This window comes from Schistocerca americana, chromosome 1, assembly GCF_021461395.2.
Source record: "Schistocerca americana isolate TAMUIC-IGC-003095 chromosome 1, iqSchAmer2.1, whole genome shotgun sequence".
Taxonomy (NCBI): Eukaryota; Metazoa; Arthropoda; class Insecta; order Orthoptera; family Acrididae; genus Schistocerca; species Schistocerca americana.
This window is the reverse complement of record NC_060119.1, coordinates 290,346,070-290,365,476: the sequence shown is the minus strand read 5'-3', so window position 1 is coordinate 290,365,476 and position 19,407 is coordinate 290,346,070. Positions and strand designations below refer to the sequence as shown.

At 37.0% G+C, this 19,407-nt stretch overlaps 1 protein-coding gene across 2 annotated transcripts in view; it reads right to left on the bottom strand.

Annotated features, from left to right (window-relative positions):
• LOC124594957 (beta-1,3-glucosyltransferase) overlaps positions 1-2,886 on the bottom strand; it is a 107,473-nt gene extending 104,587 nt beyond the window's left edge. The window contains exons 1-2 of one of the 2 annotated variants that reach the window (XM_047133480.1): positions 2,655-2,886; positions 1,334-1,390 (exon numbers count right to left, since the gene is read on the bottom strand). In XM_047133480.1, the coding sequence (XP_046989436.1) occupies positions 1,334-1,390; positions 2,655-2,667 (70 nt within the window). In that variant the 5' untranslated portion in view covers positions 2,668-2,886. The remainder of the gene's footprint in view (positions 1-1,333; positions 1,391-2,654) is intronic. The other variant, XM_047133471.1, reaches the window with a different exon arrangement.
• Between the last annotated feature and the right edge of the window lie 16,521 nt (positions 2,887-19,407).

Genomic DNA, 19,407 nt, shown 5'->3' with positions numbered 1-19,407 from the left:
ACTCCATTTTCAGCATGATACATTAAGGTTACCCACTGGTCAAGTGTGAGGTTATTAGACATGGTGCTCAGTTTCAGATAAAACAACGGCAAGTTAGGAAAATGAAGTGTCCTTTTCAAATCAACATTTAGCTTTAAGTCATTTAGGAAAAAATTTGGAAACTCTTCACTTTGATGACTTGATAGGAATTTCAAACCTGTTCCTCTCAAACTGATTGATGACAAGTGTTATTCCGTTCTTATGATTTCTTTGCCAGAGAGCAGCTGTTTCTTAAATTAAAAAATGAAAATAAAAAGTTAGTTCCTTTAGCCATTAACAAATAAGACTACTGCTAAAACTAACAGCTCATAAAATAGCAATAACTGTCATTCTTTCCTCTAGTCCAAGCACAAACTTTCACGCACACACAGATACGCAAGTGCACTCCTTCATAGACATTGTAACACTCTGAAGTAGTATTTGCAGGCAAATTAATGTCATTCCTTATTTTTATCTATATGTTCCCTCCTGTAATTTGCAGTACCATACTAAATATGATTATGTAGCTCACAATTCTGGTATACTGTTTAGAACATATTACAGACGTATCATTTATCTGGCAAATTAACGATCAATGTAGCTCAACAGTTCAACGCAGAAAATAGTAGAAAAACCAGGTAAATGCGGAAAATAGAGAATTTCATTCACTAATAAAATGGGAAACTAAAATAACCATATTGCATAAGCCCTAGATGCATCTATAAATGAAGGAAGTCATTGTTCACAGAACATGCAAGTAAATAAACATGCAAAATATTTGGGTCAGCATAAAACAAGAAACATAGGACAGGGAATTTCATTGATTTCACAGTACTATGACAAATGAGAAAATGTGTTTAAATGATCCCTCTCACCTATCTCTCTTTTGTCAGTAAAATCAATTTCCATCATTGATTATTAGGCCAGAGAGAAATATCAGCCATTTATTGGTACTATTCTATCATGTACATTACACAATAACAAAAATTAGCAGTCCAGAAATGAAAAACAGAAATCCAATCTACAATTCATGTTAGGATCAACATTGTGAGCTCTCCAGAAGGTCTATTTATTATTGTGATTACAACCATTAACAACTGATAAAGCAGTTCATTTCAGTATGGCCACTTACTGATGCACATAACACATTTTGTTTATCTCATGGCAGTTGTTTCAAGAATATTTATTGATGTTTCATACATTATTAATGAGACTGGGGCAAAACAAATATGGTTTTTGCAATGGTCTGTGCAGAAACAGTAGTAGCATCATCTTAAACAAACATGACCACATGCATGCTACAAAGACAACTCACATAGTTTAGATGCTCTGGTCACTGCACTGAGAAGTACCACAAAAAGTGTCAGAATACCTGAAACAAATATATCGATGAAAACACAAATTGGTTTTCAGTAAAGTGTGTTACAGTACATAAGAAAGTACCACAGTATCTCCAAAAATCTGATTGACAAATAGGACTGGGTTAGAGACAACTTGCATTATTTTTCAGAATGGAATGTGGCAGTTCTGGAGTTCAGAGCACCAATGGCATTATCCAACATGATGATGAACAAGAAGTTATGGCTGAACTCAAAGGCACATAACTTCTCAATCAGACAAACTGAAATTAATAGGACAAGCTTTAAACCTTTTGTTAATATCACACCTTTCTGTCTCTAGGGCATAAATCTTTCCTGTACAGTTTATCTTCCTATACCTTTGATAGAAAACTAAGAAATAAATCTTTCATAAATATGAGCATGGTTACATTTTGCTTGCTGAGGAATCTGTACAATCACAAATGTCACAAGAAATCAAATTTCCACATACAAAAACCTCTTCAATGATTGACACTTCAAATGCATTTTAACATTGTTACCCTTTCTTCCCACAGTTTTTTCTTTTATTTATCAGGCCGTTAAAACAGCAGAATAATTAAGAAACTACTTTTAAATTAAAATATTAAAAGTTCGCTTGAAAGGGAGCTTTACAACTACTAAATTTTTGCAGATGTCATTACAAATATATACAAAACAGTTGCAGGTCACACTTTTCAATGATGTGTCCCCAGTACAAGCAATGGTTCAAATGGCTCTGAGCACTATGGGACTTAACATCTGAGGTCATCAGTCACCTAGAACCACTTAAACCTGAAATAACCTAAGGACATCACACACATCCATGCCAGAGGCAGGATTCCAACCTGCGACCGTAGCGTTCGCAAGCAATGAAACAGCAGTATATCTCTCAGCTTCTTCAACTATTTATTTCTATGAAGGAAAATGCGTCAACGCGACGTCACTTCATATAATTGGTGGAGTATGCTCTAAATATGCCATCTGCTGTAGTACATGTTACTGGAAATAGTGGCCACTGTTATAGGTTTTCCACAATCAGATAATACAGGTTTTAAAAAAAGGACAAACAAACATTCAAATATGAACAAAGTTTTTATTTAACACGGTACCATTACATTTTGTGAGACTCCACAAGTAGAGTCAAACATTACATGCCACAAGAAAACAACACATCGGAATCATTGCTCATAGTCTGGTTGGTGATACCACTAACAAACGCGATAACAGCTATAATTTTCTATAGCCGCATAAGCACTGAACGAACGCTTGGGCACATACCGTAAATAGCCATATTCAGTAACAGGACTACACGAATTAACTGTTACGGCACCTCCCATAACTTCACATTGTTTATGTTTTTGCCGGACGCCGCTGTAATCGCGAGGTTTTGCAATGATCTTCACTCGAAAAGATGGCACACACACTCACACAGCAACGAAAACTAGAAGCGCAATTTCAAGTCTCTTTTTTTTAAAACTGACTTTAAGGTACAGAACTTTCCTACGGTCCCGGTAGTTAACCATAGTATGTGCACCCATTACATCACCCGGAACATGCACCCGCTAAATTATTTTCCTAATTACCAAGAAATTATTAACTTCTTAACTATAAATACCGTAACAGCAGAAGAGTACTAGAGCACCTGATGGAATCGTTTAACCTAATTACAATAGTACTTGAGCAATTAGTACTTGTAAAAGCCTAATTGACAATATATTCCTGTACAGATACAGAAGTAGCAGTATTATTGTAAGCGAAATTCTCAATGGTCTGTCAGATCATGGTGGTCAGCTGCTTACAGTAAATCATATCAAACTGTGATAAACCGAAACACTCCTTTACAACTGTCAGGCCAGTCAATAATGATAACTTAGAAATCTTCAAACTTCACTTACAGCAGATCGACTGGACCCCTGTATTTATTGAGAGGAACAGTAATGCAAAATTTAATCTGTTCTCTAAGGAATTTGTGTCATTGTTTGAAACACTAATTCCAAAAATAATCCTCAGAAACAGTCCTCAAGCCGCAAAACGGAAAACCCTGGATTAGAACAAAAAGAAATTTACATGAATCCCTAAGGCTATCTAATGATCCCATCAAAGGAGGACTACAGATTGTACTGTAATACTTTAAAAAGAGTAATAAAAATTCCAAAACTATGTACATAACATCTGAAACTGATAACTCGAACAACAAATCAAAAACAACCTGGCAAGTTATAAAAAGGGACAACAGAAAAAAAGTAAAGTACATGACTGTTGTAGAATTAATTCTGGATGGAAATATTGTAAAAAGAGCTGAGGAAGTTGCTAATATCTTCAATAAACATTTTTAACAGCTGCAGAAAAAAATGACTGTGAAGGCTCAGTGGATGACGCAACAGCCCTTCTGGGTAAAACTAAGAATGCCAGAGTTTGCCAGATGCAAATAACCCCCATAACAACTAGTGAGATCAATAAGACAATCAGAGAGATGAAGTCAAAAAACTCTTGTGGGGTTGATAATATTTCAACTAAGATACTCAAGCACTGCAGTCTTGTGTCACATTTTTAACGAATGCCTAAAACAAGGTATTGTTCCATTTAGATTAAAATATATCTGTGTGAAAACACTTTTCAAGAAAGGTGTAAAAACTGATGTAGCAAACTACTGCCAAACATCCCTGCTAAAAAGTTTTTTTTTAAATATCCTTGAGAAAATGGTGTACAGGAGAATTGTTAATCACCTGAACAGCCATACCATTCTCAGTCAATGTCAGTTGATTTAGGGCAAGGCCTATCAATTGATGATGCTATTTTCACTTTCACCAATCAAATTCCCAAATCTCTTAACAGAAATCTGGCACAAACTGGAGTCCTATGTGATCTATCCAAACATTTTGACTGTGTCAACCACAAAATTCTGCTAAATAAAGCAGACTACAGTGGGTTAAATGGAATAATGAGGTCATGGATTAAATCCTACCTTACAGATAGGAAACAAAGGGTAATAATTACCGACAGTAGTCAAATCCCAGCTTTATCCAAGTGGGGTACAGTCAACACTGGAGTGCCTCAAGGCTCAGTTCCCCTGACACTAACTGTTTCTTATATTTATAAATGACCTCCTACAACGCACCACATCAGTGAGAAAATTCAGCCTATTCGCTGACAATACTTCTATTCTTGTTGACAAAGCAACAGGGAAACATCTGTGAACAATGCATTTTATGACATTCTGGAATGGTTTAACTGTAATGAACTCTCTCTGAATATCAAAAAAACTCATTATGTACAGTTTCATATGGCACATAAAGAACTGGGGGATATAAACATAGAATGTAATGGACAACAAATAAAGCAATCCGTCTCAGCTAAGTTCCATGGTGTGTATATATACCACAAACTAAATTGGTCCAACCATATCCTAGATCTAGAAAAAAAGGCTACATTCTGCAATATTTGCCTCACGCATAATTGCATCGACCACACATAAGGAGGCCATAAGAGCTGCTTATTTTGGATATTTCCATGCACTTTTGACTTACAGAATCATCTTTTGTGGCAATCAGCGCCAGGCAAAAAAAATTTTTCATGCCACAGAAGAGAGATATCCGTATCATGAGTGTTGTGCAACCAAGGCTCTCATGCAGGAATCTGCTTAGAAGACTACAGGAATTTACAATCATATCTCAGTACATACACTCCATTGTATGTTTTATTAATAAAAACCACTCTCTCTTCAAAACCAATAGTGAATAACACGGTCACAACACCAGGTTAACAGAGGACTTTCATAGTAACCTGTCAAGTTATATGCTTGTACAGAGAGGAATAAATTATACAGGCATCAGAATTTACAATGCTCTACCCAGTGTCATCAAAAGTCTTTCTCCTGAAAAACCAAAGTTCAAGAGCAAACTGAAGGAATGCACTCCGTCTTTAGGCCACAAGTGGCCCATCGGGACCATCCGACCGCCGTGTTATCCTCAGTTGAGGATGCGGATAGGAGGGGCATGTTGTCAGCACACCGCTGTCCCGGTCGTTATGATGGTTTTCTTTGACCGGAGCCGCTACTATTCGGTCGAGTAGCTCCTCAATTGGCATCACGAGGCTGAGTGCACTCCGAAAAATGACAACAGCACATGGCGGCTGGATGGTCACCCATCCAAGTGCCGGGCACGCCCGACAGCTCTTAACTTCGGTGATCTCATGGGAACCGGTAAACTGAAGGAATACCTAGTACAAAAATCATTTGATTCAAGTAGTGAATTGTTTAGTGCATAGGAACAAGTTTCTATTATACATTCTAGTTGGTCATGCAATGTAAGTGGAAATGTAAACTATTTGTTGCTGTAATATTATATTGTTGCTCAAATACTCTGATATTGCTAATCTGAATGTGTACACATAAGTGGTAATTCTGATGTATGTAATATGTTTTTATTTCGTCTAGTATACCATGTTGTTACTATGAGTCTTCTTATAAATTAACCATATTGTGTGCTGCTGTATTGTTAACATTATAAAAATACTGACTCATTCCATATCCTTGCAACTCCATTGCTATCAGGATCAACAGAACTCTCAATAAAATAAAATAAAAATAAATAAATAAAATAATAGGACACAAACAACAGAGACAACACAAACATCAAGTAAATTTTAAGTGAAACACTTAACACAATCTAGATACATTAATATAGGCGTTCCTCAGGGTAGCGTATTAGAACCAGTACTATTCCTGACATGTATCTATAACCTTCCCAATAATGTTTTAAGAGAAAATAATTCTCTTTGGTGATGACAGCAATGCTGAGGACACATGAACACGTCCCCAAAAGAAGCAAATGAAACATTCAAAGGGGTTTATTAATGTCCAAATATGCAATAAAGTGAGGTGGAACATAAAAGAAACAAATGCCGTGAACACCGGTTTTAAGTAGGAAAACACACTATTAAATTAAGTGTAGATGAGACCTCACAAAATTTCTGGGAACGAATATTGATTCTCTACTGAAGTGGTGGGAACATACAGTGATACTTACTGACAGAATAGCATCATCCTGTTATAGCCTTAGAGCACTGCCATGAGCCTGTAACACACACTGTGTTTTAATTACACGCTATTCATATTTACATTCAGTTCTTAGCCGTGGAATTCTTTTCTGGGAAACAAGTGCACAAAATATGTATACAGTTTTAAACAATAGGATAAGGTCATGAAGACAGTAATAAAAAGTAGCAGTAGAGCTCACTGTAAAGATCTCTTTGAAACAGGGATTTTAGCTACACCTCGTGAGTATATTTACTAATCAATTGTGCACATAAAAATAACATTGATAATTAGGCCTCCTGCAAAAACAGCTAAGTACATGATCCTAAAACAATGTCTAGAATGCACTTTACCATGAAAGAATGTGCATAAAACTGAAGACAGCATTTTCTACCCTGGAAAAAACTGTACTATAAATTGCCCAAGGATGTCAAAGATATTAACTTTTTCTTCTTTTGTCTTTTCTTTTCTATCCTTTTATTTTCTTTCCTGGAAAACCTTACTCCCAAACCTACGCAGTGTATAATACTAACACATTATTATATTTCTGAGTTTAACACCTCGATGTTAGAGATGGATGTTGATTCATTCAATATGTAAACATGTGACACATCTTCCAAGAGACGTAAACTGAATTTCGGAAACCGTTTTTCGCTGTCATGTTTACATGTTACGGTGTGAAGCGGATTTTCTGGCCTAGTTACATACGGCACCTGGAAAACGGCTATTACAATTTCTGATTTAGTCAGTAAATCGCTGTTTCTCTCCAATTAGATGAGGTGTAAACAGCTTCAGCCCAATATTTCTACTTAACCTTCACTGTACAAAAAGTCATTTCATCCACGTTAGCCAAAACATTTTAAATACAAGACGAAACGTGACAGCCCAAGTTCGTTTCGAAACCAGCTTCGTTTACATGGGAGCAGTATTGGAAAATCAGTAACTATAGTTTGCGCAGTATACAGGGCCGATGCACAGAGACCTGTTTTTCTCCAAAGCGCTGGGAAAGTCCACTGATTTGTTCGGAAGGGGAGGCTGATAAGTGTTTTCCACCTTCCAGCGGGTCTGCAATGACAGAATCGAGGAGCGCATCCTTCAGTTTTTCATAAATGATTTTACAGAAACAATTTGGTATAAGAATTTCGTTTGTGCTTTATTTATAGCTTTATATGTCAAATTCATAATGATGTGTCCATCATTTCGTTAATGGTCATAGTTATTATGATACTTATGTGAAAGTAAGACACTTCGCGAAATTCGGAAAAATATGCATTGAAAAACAGAGGTCACTATGATTTTGCGTTTGGTGCTTATAACACAACGTGTTGTGTATGAAATTTAGCTAACATATTGAACTTTTCTTTAGACTTGGGTAGAGGTATCTATCTGTCAACAATCTTGAGAAATTTGATCTGCTGTAGCACACTCAATTGCGATCGCGCCACGCCAGCGATAAAGCCAGAATGAAAGACTCACAATAGTAATCATATCTCACAAACGATTTAAGATACCGAAACGCAATTTTGACAAATGATAACACACAAAGAAGAGAGTATTTTGCCATATCGTTATTGTGCAAAACTTTATTGCCTACCGTGTTATTCCAATAACTACAGACTTTTTCGGCGAAGTAGTGTAGTTTTTAAGGGCCATCAAGTTGCTAGCGAAACGAGAAATGCTATGGGTTTTGGAGCAACATAACTGAAGTTTTTATACGTTTATTTTGTATCGAAAATGTGCTTTTTCAAAAGATGCTGATCTTACTTTTCCTTAGTTCTTCACTTAATAAACCACTGTTTCAGAATTCTGTCGCAACTGTGTCTGTACAACATGTTAGTGAGGTGAGACTGTGTAAACTCCGCTGAGTTTTGACAAAAGAAGCAAATTTTAACATGGCAACAAGAGAACTCTTCTCTGAGAGTTACAAACGGTTAATAACGCATACGAAAATAAATAGCTGCATTTTTGGCGAAGTTCCTTTAGATATTAAGGAAAGCAGAGGTGACAGTAGATCTTTTCGAATGGTCACCATGCAAGAGAGAGCATGGAGATGCCCCACTTCATATTTACAAAAAATGTGAGCATATGCTTCAGTTTAGACCAGCACTTCCCCTCCAGCGCATGGCATATCCCATACAGCGCTCTGAGTGACCCCCCCCCCCCCCCCCCCAGCGTCACCTCCACCACTGCCGCTCTCTCTACGCATCCCCAGCTGTCTGCACGTCTAGCGGCCATGCCATGTGGATTTCTAGAAACGATTTTGAGCACTTTACATAATCATCCAGAAGCGGTACTGGGAAATTGGCTTGCAAAATTCGGTTCTTGGAGCCTCATGTAAACAGGGTGATTTTTTCAGCATAGCAAATGGGTATACAAAATGGAAACGAAAAGTCATCATTAAGGTCCTAAGGAAGAAAGATTAAGGTTTCATGCCCCATCGGCATTGAGGTTATTAGAGATGGTTTATGGCCCTGACTTCAGCTGATAGTGTATGTGTGTGTGTGTGTGTGTGTGTGTGTGTGTGTGTGTGTGTGTGTGTGTGTGTATTGTTCCACTACAAGATAATATGTGTATAATGTGTGCTTTTTATGCAATGACCAGGAGTGAGAAATAATATCTTTGTAAAACAGATTGTACACTAGCAATGGACCAAATGAGGTACTGTTCTTTTAAATGGACTGGCTTTGTGTTCAGAAGGATGGAGGCTCTAATCTTCATCTGGCCATCCAAATTTGGAGTTTCTGTGGTTTCCCTAAATTACTTCAGGCAAATGCCAGGACGGTGGCCATGAATGACTTACTGTCCCATCCTTGTCAAAGTAAACCTACAAGTCTGCAAATGCCTATATATCTGAATAAAACTACTAATACTAGTACTAATACTATTACTGCAATGGATTTATCCAATTTATTATTACACTTAGGCACAAGGATGACAGATAATAAATACACTTACATCTATACCTACATACATTGCAAACCAATGTGTAGCGCACGACAGTGGATCCCGTAATAAGTGTTCCTTTCTCTTACATTCATGATGGGGCACAGGATCAATGACTGTTTAAATTACTGTGTGCACACTGCACGTTTTGCATTCACAGCCCTCTGTACTGGGGTGAAATAACTCGAAAATCAGTTTTGTTGGTAGTCATTTTTATTTTACTAACACAGTAAACAATAAAGTGTTACTAAGGAAAAAATTCTTCTGAAAAGGTAAATACAATTTCAGTCATAGTTTCCTTTCACCACGTGAGGCGTAGCTATGGCAAGCTGTATTTGCACGATATGACGTGTATGGTGTGGGCACTGGGCATATGTCCATGGTGGCTCAGCAATGTCAAGAATGTCAATCCTGTATTTCATATTGGTAAATAATTACTTCAGTTTTATTTTATTTCTTCCTTTTGTTGGGGAGGGAAAGGATTTACTTGAAATATGTGTAGGATTGCAGATAACACTGTACTTTTATTCAATAAGTGAGGATAAACACAAATTACACATTGGCAATTTTTTACACAACAAATACTAAGCTGTGTCTAATCTTGTAGCAGTGCTGCATCTAAACTGCTACAATTTATAAACTAATATTAGGCTTTGTTTTATTAAATTATTAACGAATACATAATAATGTAAATACGTATGATAGTGAAAACGATTTTTTGGCAAATCTAATATTTTTATTTGTAAACTTTATCACAATTAACTTACATAAATGTAATGAATCAATAGGTATTAATGTTCCAAAAGTCTGGGATAAACTTTTCCTTCATCCCAGCAGAGCTTACACAACCCTCAGATAGTTTTACCTTTTGAGTCTTTGGGACAGGGCTCTGGAAGGTGAACTTGGTACAGAGGTTTTGTAATTGGTGCAGGTTTTGGGCCCCAACCAATCCATTAGTTACAGATAGGCAATAGCCCAACAGATTCATTGGCTTGGCAATTGCTCTGTACTTATTATTTAATAGTTGCAAACTGATGAGCGTTAGTTGGAAAACATGTAATCCCAATTTCTTGTACCACCTGATAGTTTTGTGACATTCTTGATAATATCATGGCAATTGATCCTGATGGTATTCTTTTTGTATTGAACAAGAAGGTGTGGCCTCCTAGTGATTACCCCTCTCTTGTCCCTCTTTTCCATTAAATCGCCTGTGTATTCCAAAGAAATGCATAGGACGTCTCGCTTATCCCATCATTTTGTAGTGCAGATCGCTTCCATCGTATACCCATCTTCCTTTTTCTCACTTCTTCAGGGTTATCTTGCTCATTGGGTTTGAGTGTGCCAGTGCAGTAGGTTTTGTTATGTAACTGACCGTATACAGGCTACAAACAGTATTTCGTTTTCCTGTTATTAAACTGTTTATCACTTTTTCAGAGTGTCTCTTGCCTCCTATTTCTTTGTTGTCAGTTCTCCCATAAAGTAAAAGATCTTGTGCAAAACCATCAGGTTCTGCAAGCACATATAATTTTAAATCTTATGTATGTCTCTCATTTTTTATATACTGTCAGATCAGTAATCTGTTCCTCCATAGAACCATACATTCATTCACAAAAAAATCCTTTCCTGTAGACCATACTTGCCCCATCCTGTCATTAAAATATTGTGAAAGTGGTCGAATTTTAAATATTTTATCACAGTCATCATCACTGATGTTTTCAACAGAGTTTAAATCTCTGAGAAGTAACAAACACCTGTTACATGATACTGCATTCTGAAATAATTTGCCATAGCGATAATCAGTTTTCCAATAGTCGCTCATTCTGTTCAGGAGAAGGATGTCCATATGAAAAAAGATTGTCAGAAATACTTTTACTTCTTCAATGTCCCTATCCTGAATGAGATTTTCACTCTGCAGTGGAGTGTGCACTGATTTGAAACTTCCTGTCAGATTAAAACTGTGTGCTGGACCGAGACTCGAGCTCAGGACTCCCAAGTTCAAGTCTTGATCGGGCACACAGTTTTAATCTGCCAGGAAGTTTCGTCCCTATCCTTTCAACGCATGATTCTGGGTTGAGAGCACGCAGTAGCTAGGAGAATCATCGCAGAGTAACTGTTCATTTCAGTCACCAGAATTTGGAAAAATGAATCCATAAAAAACAATTAAAAAAACAGATTAGATCAACTGACCCTGGCTCAATTTTGAGAGGTTGCGGCCCAGTGAAGGGTAGCGACTCACTCTGGTAGTTGGCTCGACCACTTCAGACCCCCAGCTGGCACAGGAACAGCCCCTGTAATTTTCCCACATGGCTCAGGTTGAGAAGTCTCTAACAAGTCAGGCTCTAGCGTCTCTCCTGGTTCTAACATTTCATTTGCCTCTGATTCAGAATGAGAATCAAGTGACAAGTGAAAGGTCTCTGTTGGATTCCTTTCATGTTAATTTCTTAAATCTGTTGTCATTTATGGCATTAATTCCACTCCTAAATTTACTGTGGTGTTTCTGACTCTATCTGGGAGGAGACTGAGTAGTGGAACGTGTTACTTTTACACATAAACAAGAACGATCTGTCACACCACTACACTTTAAAACACAGTTTATATGAAATTCGTGTCACAGAGTCTCATATGGAACCTACATGCACTTTCTTTTATATAGTGTATATGATAAGATATTGTCATCCCCCTTCCCGTCTGTGTGAAAGGATGAATGAGCAAATGTATTTCTAGTTGCATGCTTGATGGTAGCAGACAAGCCTGTCTGCTAGAGAACAGTAGGACCAACGTCGGAACAGGTAGCTACGCTTTCTAAAAGCAAAGAGGTTTCTATTCTTGGTATGGTCCTGTCTGTCCCTTGTCATGTTGGTATAGGAAGCTGCCTCTCTGGTCACTTCTGTTTTGTATCCGGAAGCACCCTTGGTAGGGGCCCAGGGCAGTCTGTCCGCAGCGAGCATTTGAAGTGGTAAGATGTACGGCTAAGTGCGTCTCTGCTAAGTCTGCAGGACAATGGATTTCTTAAGTTCAGCCTATCTGAAAATTTAATCACCTTTATTTCGGGTTTAGATCTAAAATATCTAATGTTATCTTAAATTGCAACACAGTTTAATTCGAGTGTGAAGTTCAGAATATCTTCCAGTAGTTGCTTTGTCACTTCTTTGTGAGTAAAGTGGAACCATGTGTGGATGATCCGTAACTCTAACTAAGATCATCAATGTTAAATGTGAATGTGCATGAGATTATGACGTCTCGTCTTGACAATATTTTTCAATACAGCAAGTTTTCTTTATGTTCAACCCACGTGGGGTGCACTTTGTTGGCCCAATACCATGTGCTTATACAATTTTTTGACCCATCAGGTTAATAATAAGATGATAGTAACCAGTTCGAAGTTTTTCTTTTGTAATTTGTGTTTCGATGTAATTTATTTTAATTATCAAAATTATTGTGGAGTTACACTCTTTGTGTAAACCAAGTTGATCAAGTGAAGCATGTAGTGTAATCATCAAAGAAGCCCTCAGCTATTCTTTTCGGGAAGATTTCACAGAGAGTTAGTATGAATTTAGTATACCAGTGTGTGGTAATTTCATGACTGACAGGATTGCACTACGCACGTAACTTCTTTGGGTGAAAATTGAATTGGTTGGTTGTGGTTAATTTCCTCTTGCATATGTTTCAATGTTCTTCATGTGTTATTTTATGAATGCAGTATTGTATGCAGTCTCCCAATCTTGGCTCCATATTTGATGTGTTTCGTAAGATTACAAACTCACATTTTCACAATCCTAAATAAGGCGCCAGTTTAGTTATGAATCATGTTTAACATGCTGAAATTTTAACGGAACAATGATCAATGTTAAAATAAATGTCCAAATATAAACTGATTTATTTCTTTTTATTTAAATTGTCTTATATATATATATATATATATATATATATATATATATATATATATATATATATATATATATATATATATATATATATATATATATATATATATATATATATATATATATATATATATATATATATATATATATATCACCGGTTATCGTAAGATGACTACTAAACGATTATAATTAATGTTAGTCTGGTTGGGAATTTGGTAAGCTAGACTGGATACCTGGTGAAACAGTTGCTCAGTAATGCAAGGTTAACTTTCCCAGATAGCTCACAGCTTTTAACCCACTTTTATGTCTTGAATATCAGCACCGCTTTCAGAACAAATTAATGCATCAACATTACACGAGACATGCTCCATCTCGTTGTCTGAAGGAGAGAAAATAATTCCATGTATGACATCTATTATGTTGACACTATCCCCTTTAATTTTTGTAGCTGTTTGGTCTGAAAAATGGAAAACTATCAAATAAAAAATACTTCCATATCAATAAAGTAGAATTTCTTATTTTCTTAACCCCCACCCTCTGTAATATCGAATAAAAAGTAGCCCAAGTTTCATACTTTACCTTCATTTCTGGTTGGCCCAGTAGAATGACAAGGTTCTGGTAAATCACAAGAAGAAACTTTATACTCTCATTCAACTGAAAAAAATGTTGATTGAATTGGAGGACAAGGGATGCTGAGAATATTGCATACATTCCTTGTTATATAATCTCAGAATATTTCACTAAGTAAAAAAGGTAATTTATTGAACAGGTAGACCAAGAAATACAAATGGTGCACATTTTAATTTGTACTTACTATAAATTTACCTTCAACAGGAAATAATTTTTTCTTATGTCCAATCCTTTTTTGAGACATGTCTATAAAAATAAAAAGATTGTGTAGTTACATTGGAAATAATTATTTTATAGGTAAAGAACGATAAACTGAAAACAAATGTATGCATCTGCACAAGTCCCACCACAGAATTGTAGAAAGATAAACCAACAGCAAAATTGCAACCAATATTCACCACAGAGTGCCTGTGCATGGAATGAGGCAAATCAGACCTGAACACTAAACAAAACATAGACGAGATGGCGCCAATAGTCAGGGAACATTAGGTGTAGCGTTGGCCACCTGCTGTTCCTCGAGCTACCATAACTGATGGGCCAGGGGCACCAAATGTGTTAACCTAATCCTGTCCTCATGACCACTGTGGTGTGATATTTCGGTAGCTATCGTACATTCCTAAAGACCTCACTTAAAACTAATTTTTTAAACCTTGTGTGTAGTCTTTTGTGTAATAATTGACATATATTTTAAGCACGTGCCAATTCATGTTTATTATTACTTTGAATTTTACTTAAACTCAGCTGTATTAATTTTTTAATTTATTTGGAACCGATTTTGAAGTAACTATGACTTCATCTGCAGGCAGCACAGCACTGTTGTAGATGTGATATATCATCGCTAGCATAGTATCCTCTAATGTGGTAACTGTAAGGCTGAATTTTATTAACTCACATTATGATGATTTTGCTTTCATGTTTCATGTACCATTCACTACAATAATATGACAAAAGTCATGAGATTCCTCCTAATATAATGTCAGATCTCCTTTCACCTAGAATAGTGCAGCAACTCGACATGGCATGGACTCAACCGGTTATTGGGAGTCTCCTGCAGAAATATTGAGCCATGCTACCTCTATAGCCACCGATAATTGCGAAAGTGTTGATAGTGCATGGTTTTGTTCATGAACCGATCTCTCGATTACATCCTATGTTGGGCGATCTGGGTGGCCAGATCATTCACTTAAATTGTCCAGAATGTTATTCAAACCAATCACAAACAATTAATTGTATGGCCCAATGACATGCCGCATTGTCATCCATGAGTGGCTGCAAATGGTCTCCAAGTAGCTGAATATAACCATTTCCAGTCAATAATTGGTTCAGTTGGACCAGAGGACCCAATACATTCCATGAAAACACAGCCCACACCATTATGAACCCATCACTAGCTTTCACAGTGCCTTGTTGACAGCTTAGGTCCATGGCTTCGTGGGGTCTGCGCCACAGTCGAACCTTGCCATTGGCTGTTATCAACTGAAATCGGAATTCACATGATGAGGCCATGGTATTCCAGTCGTCTAGGGTCCAACTGATATGGTCACAAGCCTAGGAGTTTTGCTTCAGGTGACGTCATGCTGTTAGCAAAGGCACTCACGTCAGTCAGCTGCTGCCACAGTCCATTCATGCCAAATTTCGCTGCACTGTCCTAATGGATACATTTGTCGTATGTCCCACATTGACTTCTGTGGTTACTTCATGTGTTGCTGATTCTCTGTTAACATTGGCAAACAACGTTGCTCCCAGTCGATCAGTGAAGACCTTCAGCCAGTGTGTTGTCTGTGTTGAGTGGTAATGCCTGAAATTTGGTATTCTTGATAATTTCTTATCATTGTGGATCTCGAAATATTGAATTCCCTAGCGATTTCCTAAACGGAATGCCCCATGTTTTTAGCTCCAACTTCAACTCTGCATTCAAAATCTGTTAATTCCATTGTGTGGCATTAATCATAATGGAAACCTTCTCATATGAATCATGTGAGTACAGATGACAGCTCTGGCAGTGCACAGCCCTTGTATATATTGTGTACATGATATACCCACTATCTGTTTATGTGCATATCGTCATTCTATGACTTTTGTCACCTCAGTGTAACTTTGTGTTCACCCACAATGTGCTTAACCAAGTGTGGATTCGTGGGATGAAGGCAGTCATAGCAACCACTATCCTCCTTAAAATTAGTAAAAACATTTTTATTTTTACTCATCTACCAGTTTTATATTTTTCATCTATGTTTTAGACAGTAAAGCTGCACGAAAGTTATGAGTCTTAAAAACGGCAAGGTATTTTTAAAAACTATGCGCTAGTTCAACACAGGATTATTTCCAGCACTTTGCCCATATGGATATGCTTGCGTCCCGACTGCTTGCAGAGAACTGTCCAGCCAGGTAATTATGTGCGTTTAAAGGCTGACCATACCTTCTGCCGAACACAATCACAAAAATCGGCGGAAATGTATTAAAGAGACATACCCCTTCATTTATATACTCACATAGCTGTAGTCTGCAGATGTGTATCCATAGTGATAGTGCTAAGTGTACTACTGGTAAAGGTGAATGTAAACTTAGATTGTATATTGTGTAAATTTTGGTGTTGTCTAATTTGTGAGAGTTTTTTACTGTTATTGTTCTTAAACCAATAGCATGATCCATGTACTTTCTGAATTATCAGACAAATTTCTTGCATATGCTGTATGTCATTGAACTGCAGTTTCTCGGAAATTACTCGAAAGTGATGCACTTTGCACTGATATCAACAAATTATTATTATATTAAAACGGTTTACATATTATTGTTATTATTATTATTTACTATCATAGACATCATCAGCATTCCTTCCAGCTGTAACTTTAATTTTTAACCTGTTCAGGCATGCCAGTGTTCTCATTACCTCCAGCTAAAACTTGAAGAGTTAAGTTTGCAACTTCCAGCATAAAGCATGACACACATCAAGCTTTCGCAAGATCGTTTATTCTGTGATGTAGTCCTATGGAGCATATCGTGGAATATGCATTTTGTTTTATACAATTTTGGGACTGTTTGTTTAAGTTAGCAGCTGCAATGTCAGTTCTTCTTTCTGATATTTTAATCAATGAAAAAACCTGCTGCAATGTTCAGCAGAAAACACCTTCTTTCTTCACTTCGAAACAGACATACAACTGTCTCAATATTAAGACTATTGGCCATTTTCCCTGTAGCGCTATCCCTAAGTTACTGGAGAACTTGGCGAAAAACTAGAGTGACATTGAGAATTTGAGTAGGTCTGGAACTAATGTTCTGGTAGCATAATTTATAATAATCTGCCTGAGGCAATGGTGCATTAGCACAGAGTGAACATGGCTCCAGTACTCGCATATTGTGTAGTTCACACAAAATAACATGTCCCAGGACTAGAAACACGTGCTCCTTATCAGTGCTGCAGTGCTGCTTGAATTATGAAGCAGTGGCTGCCCTACTTCGCTGTCGCCTGCTGAGATGTGTGCTTTATTATTTAGAAGCATCCATCTTGGGTCGTTGATGTGCTGATTATCTTATTTGGTACTCTAGTCAGAGGTTATCGACTTGTAGAATCGTTGGCCATACTGGCATAACCCATTACTGCAAACTTTTGCAAACTCACTAGCTGAAGCGTAGAAGTTCTGCTCAAGATTAGGCTTTTGTTGATAAACTGCACATCCCGTATCGTGAAATGGCTGCTTACACTGGGCTTCCCACCACTACATTTGTCCACTGCCTGTCTGTGCATACAGAGATTAATTATTTTGTGCACATTCTTCAGTTTGTGCTATGTTAAGACCGCATGACCACAGCTGGAGCTGTGAATACTGATACCGAATAGAGATATATTCAGATTTGTATTCAGTTACAAAAAAGCCAAATTTTCTAAAACAGACGACTGATTTTATAAAGAAATAGGTTTATGTGAAAGTGGTCTATGTGGAAAGGCGATATATGTCAAACACATGTTAAGGTGTCGTCGTAAACACGAAAAGTAGTGAACGTCCATAACAATGATAGTGAAATATGTACAATTAGCCATCCTGCCTAAGTTTGTGATCGGCACTGCAGTGAATGAGAAAGAATGATTGCATGTGATTTGGTTGAACTGACATGTCTGGTGATTGATAGAAGGGAGTTGCCAGCCTCATGCAACTCAAAAGAGAAGCTCTGATCACACAAGTTCATGACCACTGGACTCAGGATGTCTTACAGCTCTCTCATCCAGGAAAACACACCCTCCCAGGAACCCATAACGTCCTTAAGAAACACATGAGTGTGACACTTTCATACCTTTCTGCAACTTCTTCACTGTGGGTATAGCTCATTTTATGATTTGGTAGTAGGTTTACTAAAAATGCAATATTATTCGAAAATGTTACTTAAATGAACTACATTGATGAAAACTGTTGCTCATAATTAGAGACCAGATTATATGTATCATAAAAACCTTAAAAATATATGAAAAATTCTTAAAAATGCACGAAGAGAGTCAAAATATGCAAGACCAATAATAAAAAACATGGTAGTTACTGTGTGCATTATATCTCAAAGTCGAACCTCTGAATATCATTTACAAGGAAGAGCGCCAGTTACGCGAAAAATCGGTGCATTTAGAACTTTGATATCATATTCTGAATTCTTTCTGGTAGAGGTTAAGAAGGGAGACTTTCTGGGATTATTTTCCAACAATTTGCAAAATGGGGATGTGAACCATGTTTCAAGAATTGTTCATCTTTGCTATTGTTGTCAGTAACAAGTGGATGCAAATGCGAGTGAGTTGCAGTGAAACAATCGCTATGTACAGGACCAACTTCGAGATGTATCGCACAAAGAGGGACATTCTCAAAAACTCCATAATATTTTATTTAAAAAAGAATATACAATCACGAATTTTTCTGCACATCACTAACTTTTTATTAATACTATTGAACCAAAGCATCATTTAATATAAATACCAAGTACTGTTTCAAATGTTTGGTAGTGAGATTGTGTCTTCCATCACTCAAAACATTTTTATAAGCAGAAACGGATCGTTCTACATTAACTAAGGTAACTATGCAGTATTTGAATTTGGGTGCTATGTTGGCACTTATTGTTTCTGGTAAAAATTCACCCTTCCCATTATTAAAACTATCAATATGGCGCAAGAGTTGAAAGCCTATTTTCAAACTTTTCTTTAAGTTTTCTAGGGAATACCTCCGGCAATGAGGAGTTAACTGGAATAATTTTATTCATGAACTAAATAGATTCATTCAATGCCAAACATTGAGTTTCAATATTTTTTGTACTTGTAGGTATATGGGAAAAGCGAGTGCTAATCACAGCAATGTCTTTTTTAATACCAGAATCATTAAAAGCTTCCTTGCACTGACAAACTGCCAATGACTCTACACCATTGAAGTCGTTTACTACCCCTCTCTGGGCTTCGAAATGATCATTGTAAAACAACGCGGCTTCGACCCACATGCCCCAACGAGTTACAGTTGGTTCGGAAGGTAAAGGCACATTTGGTAATTTTTCTTTGCAGATCTTGATGCAA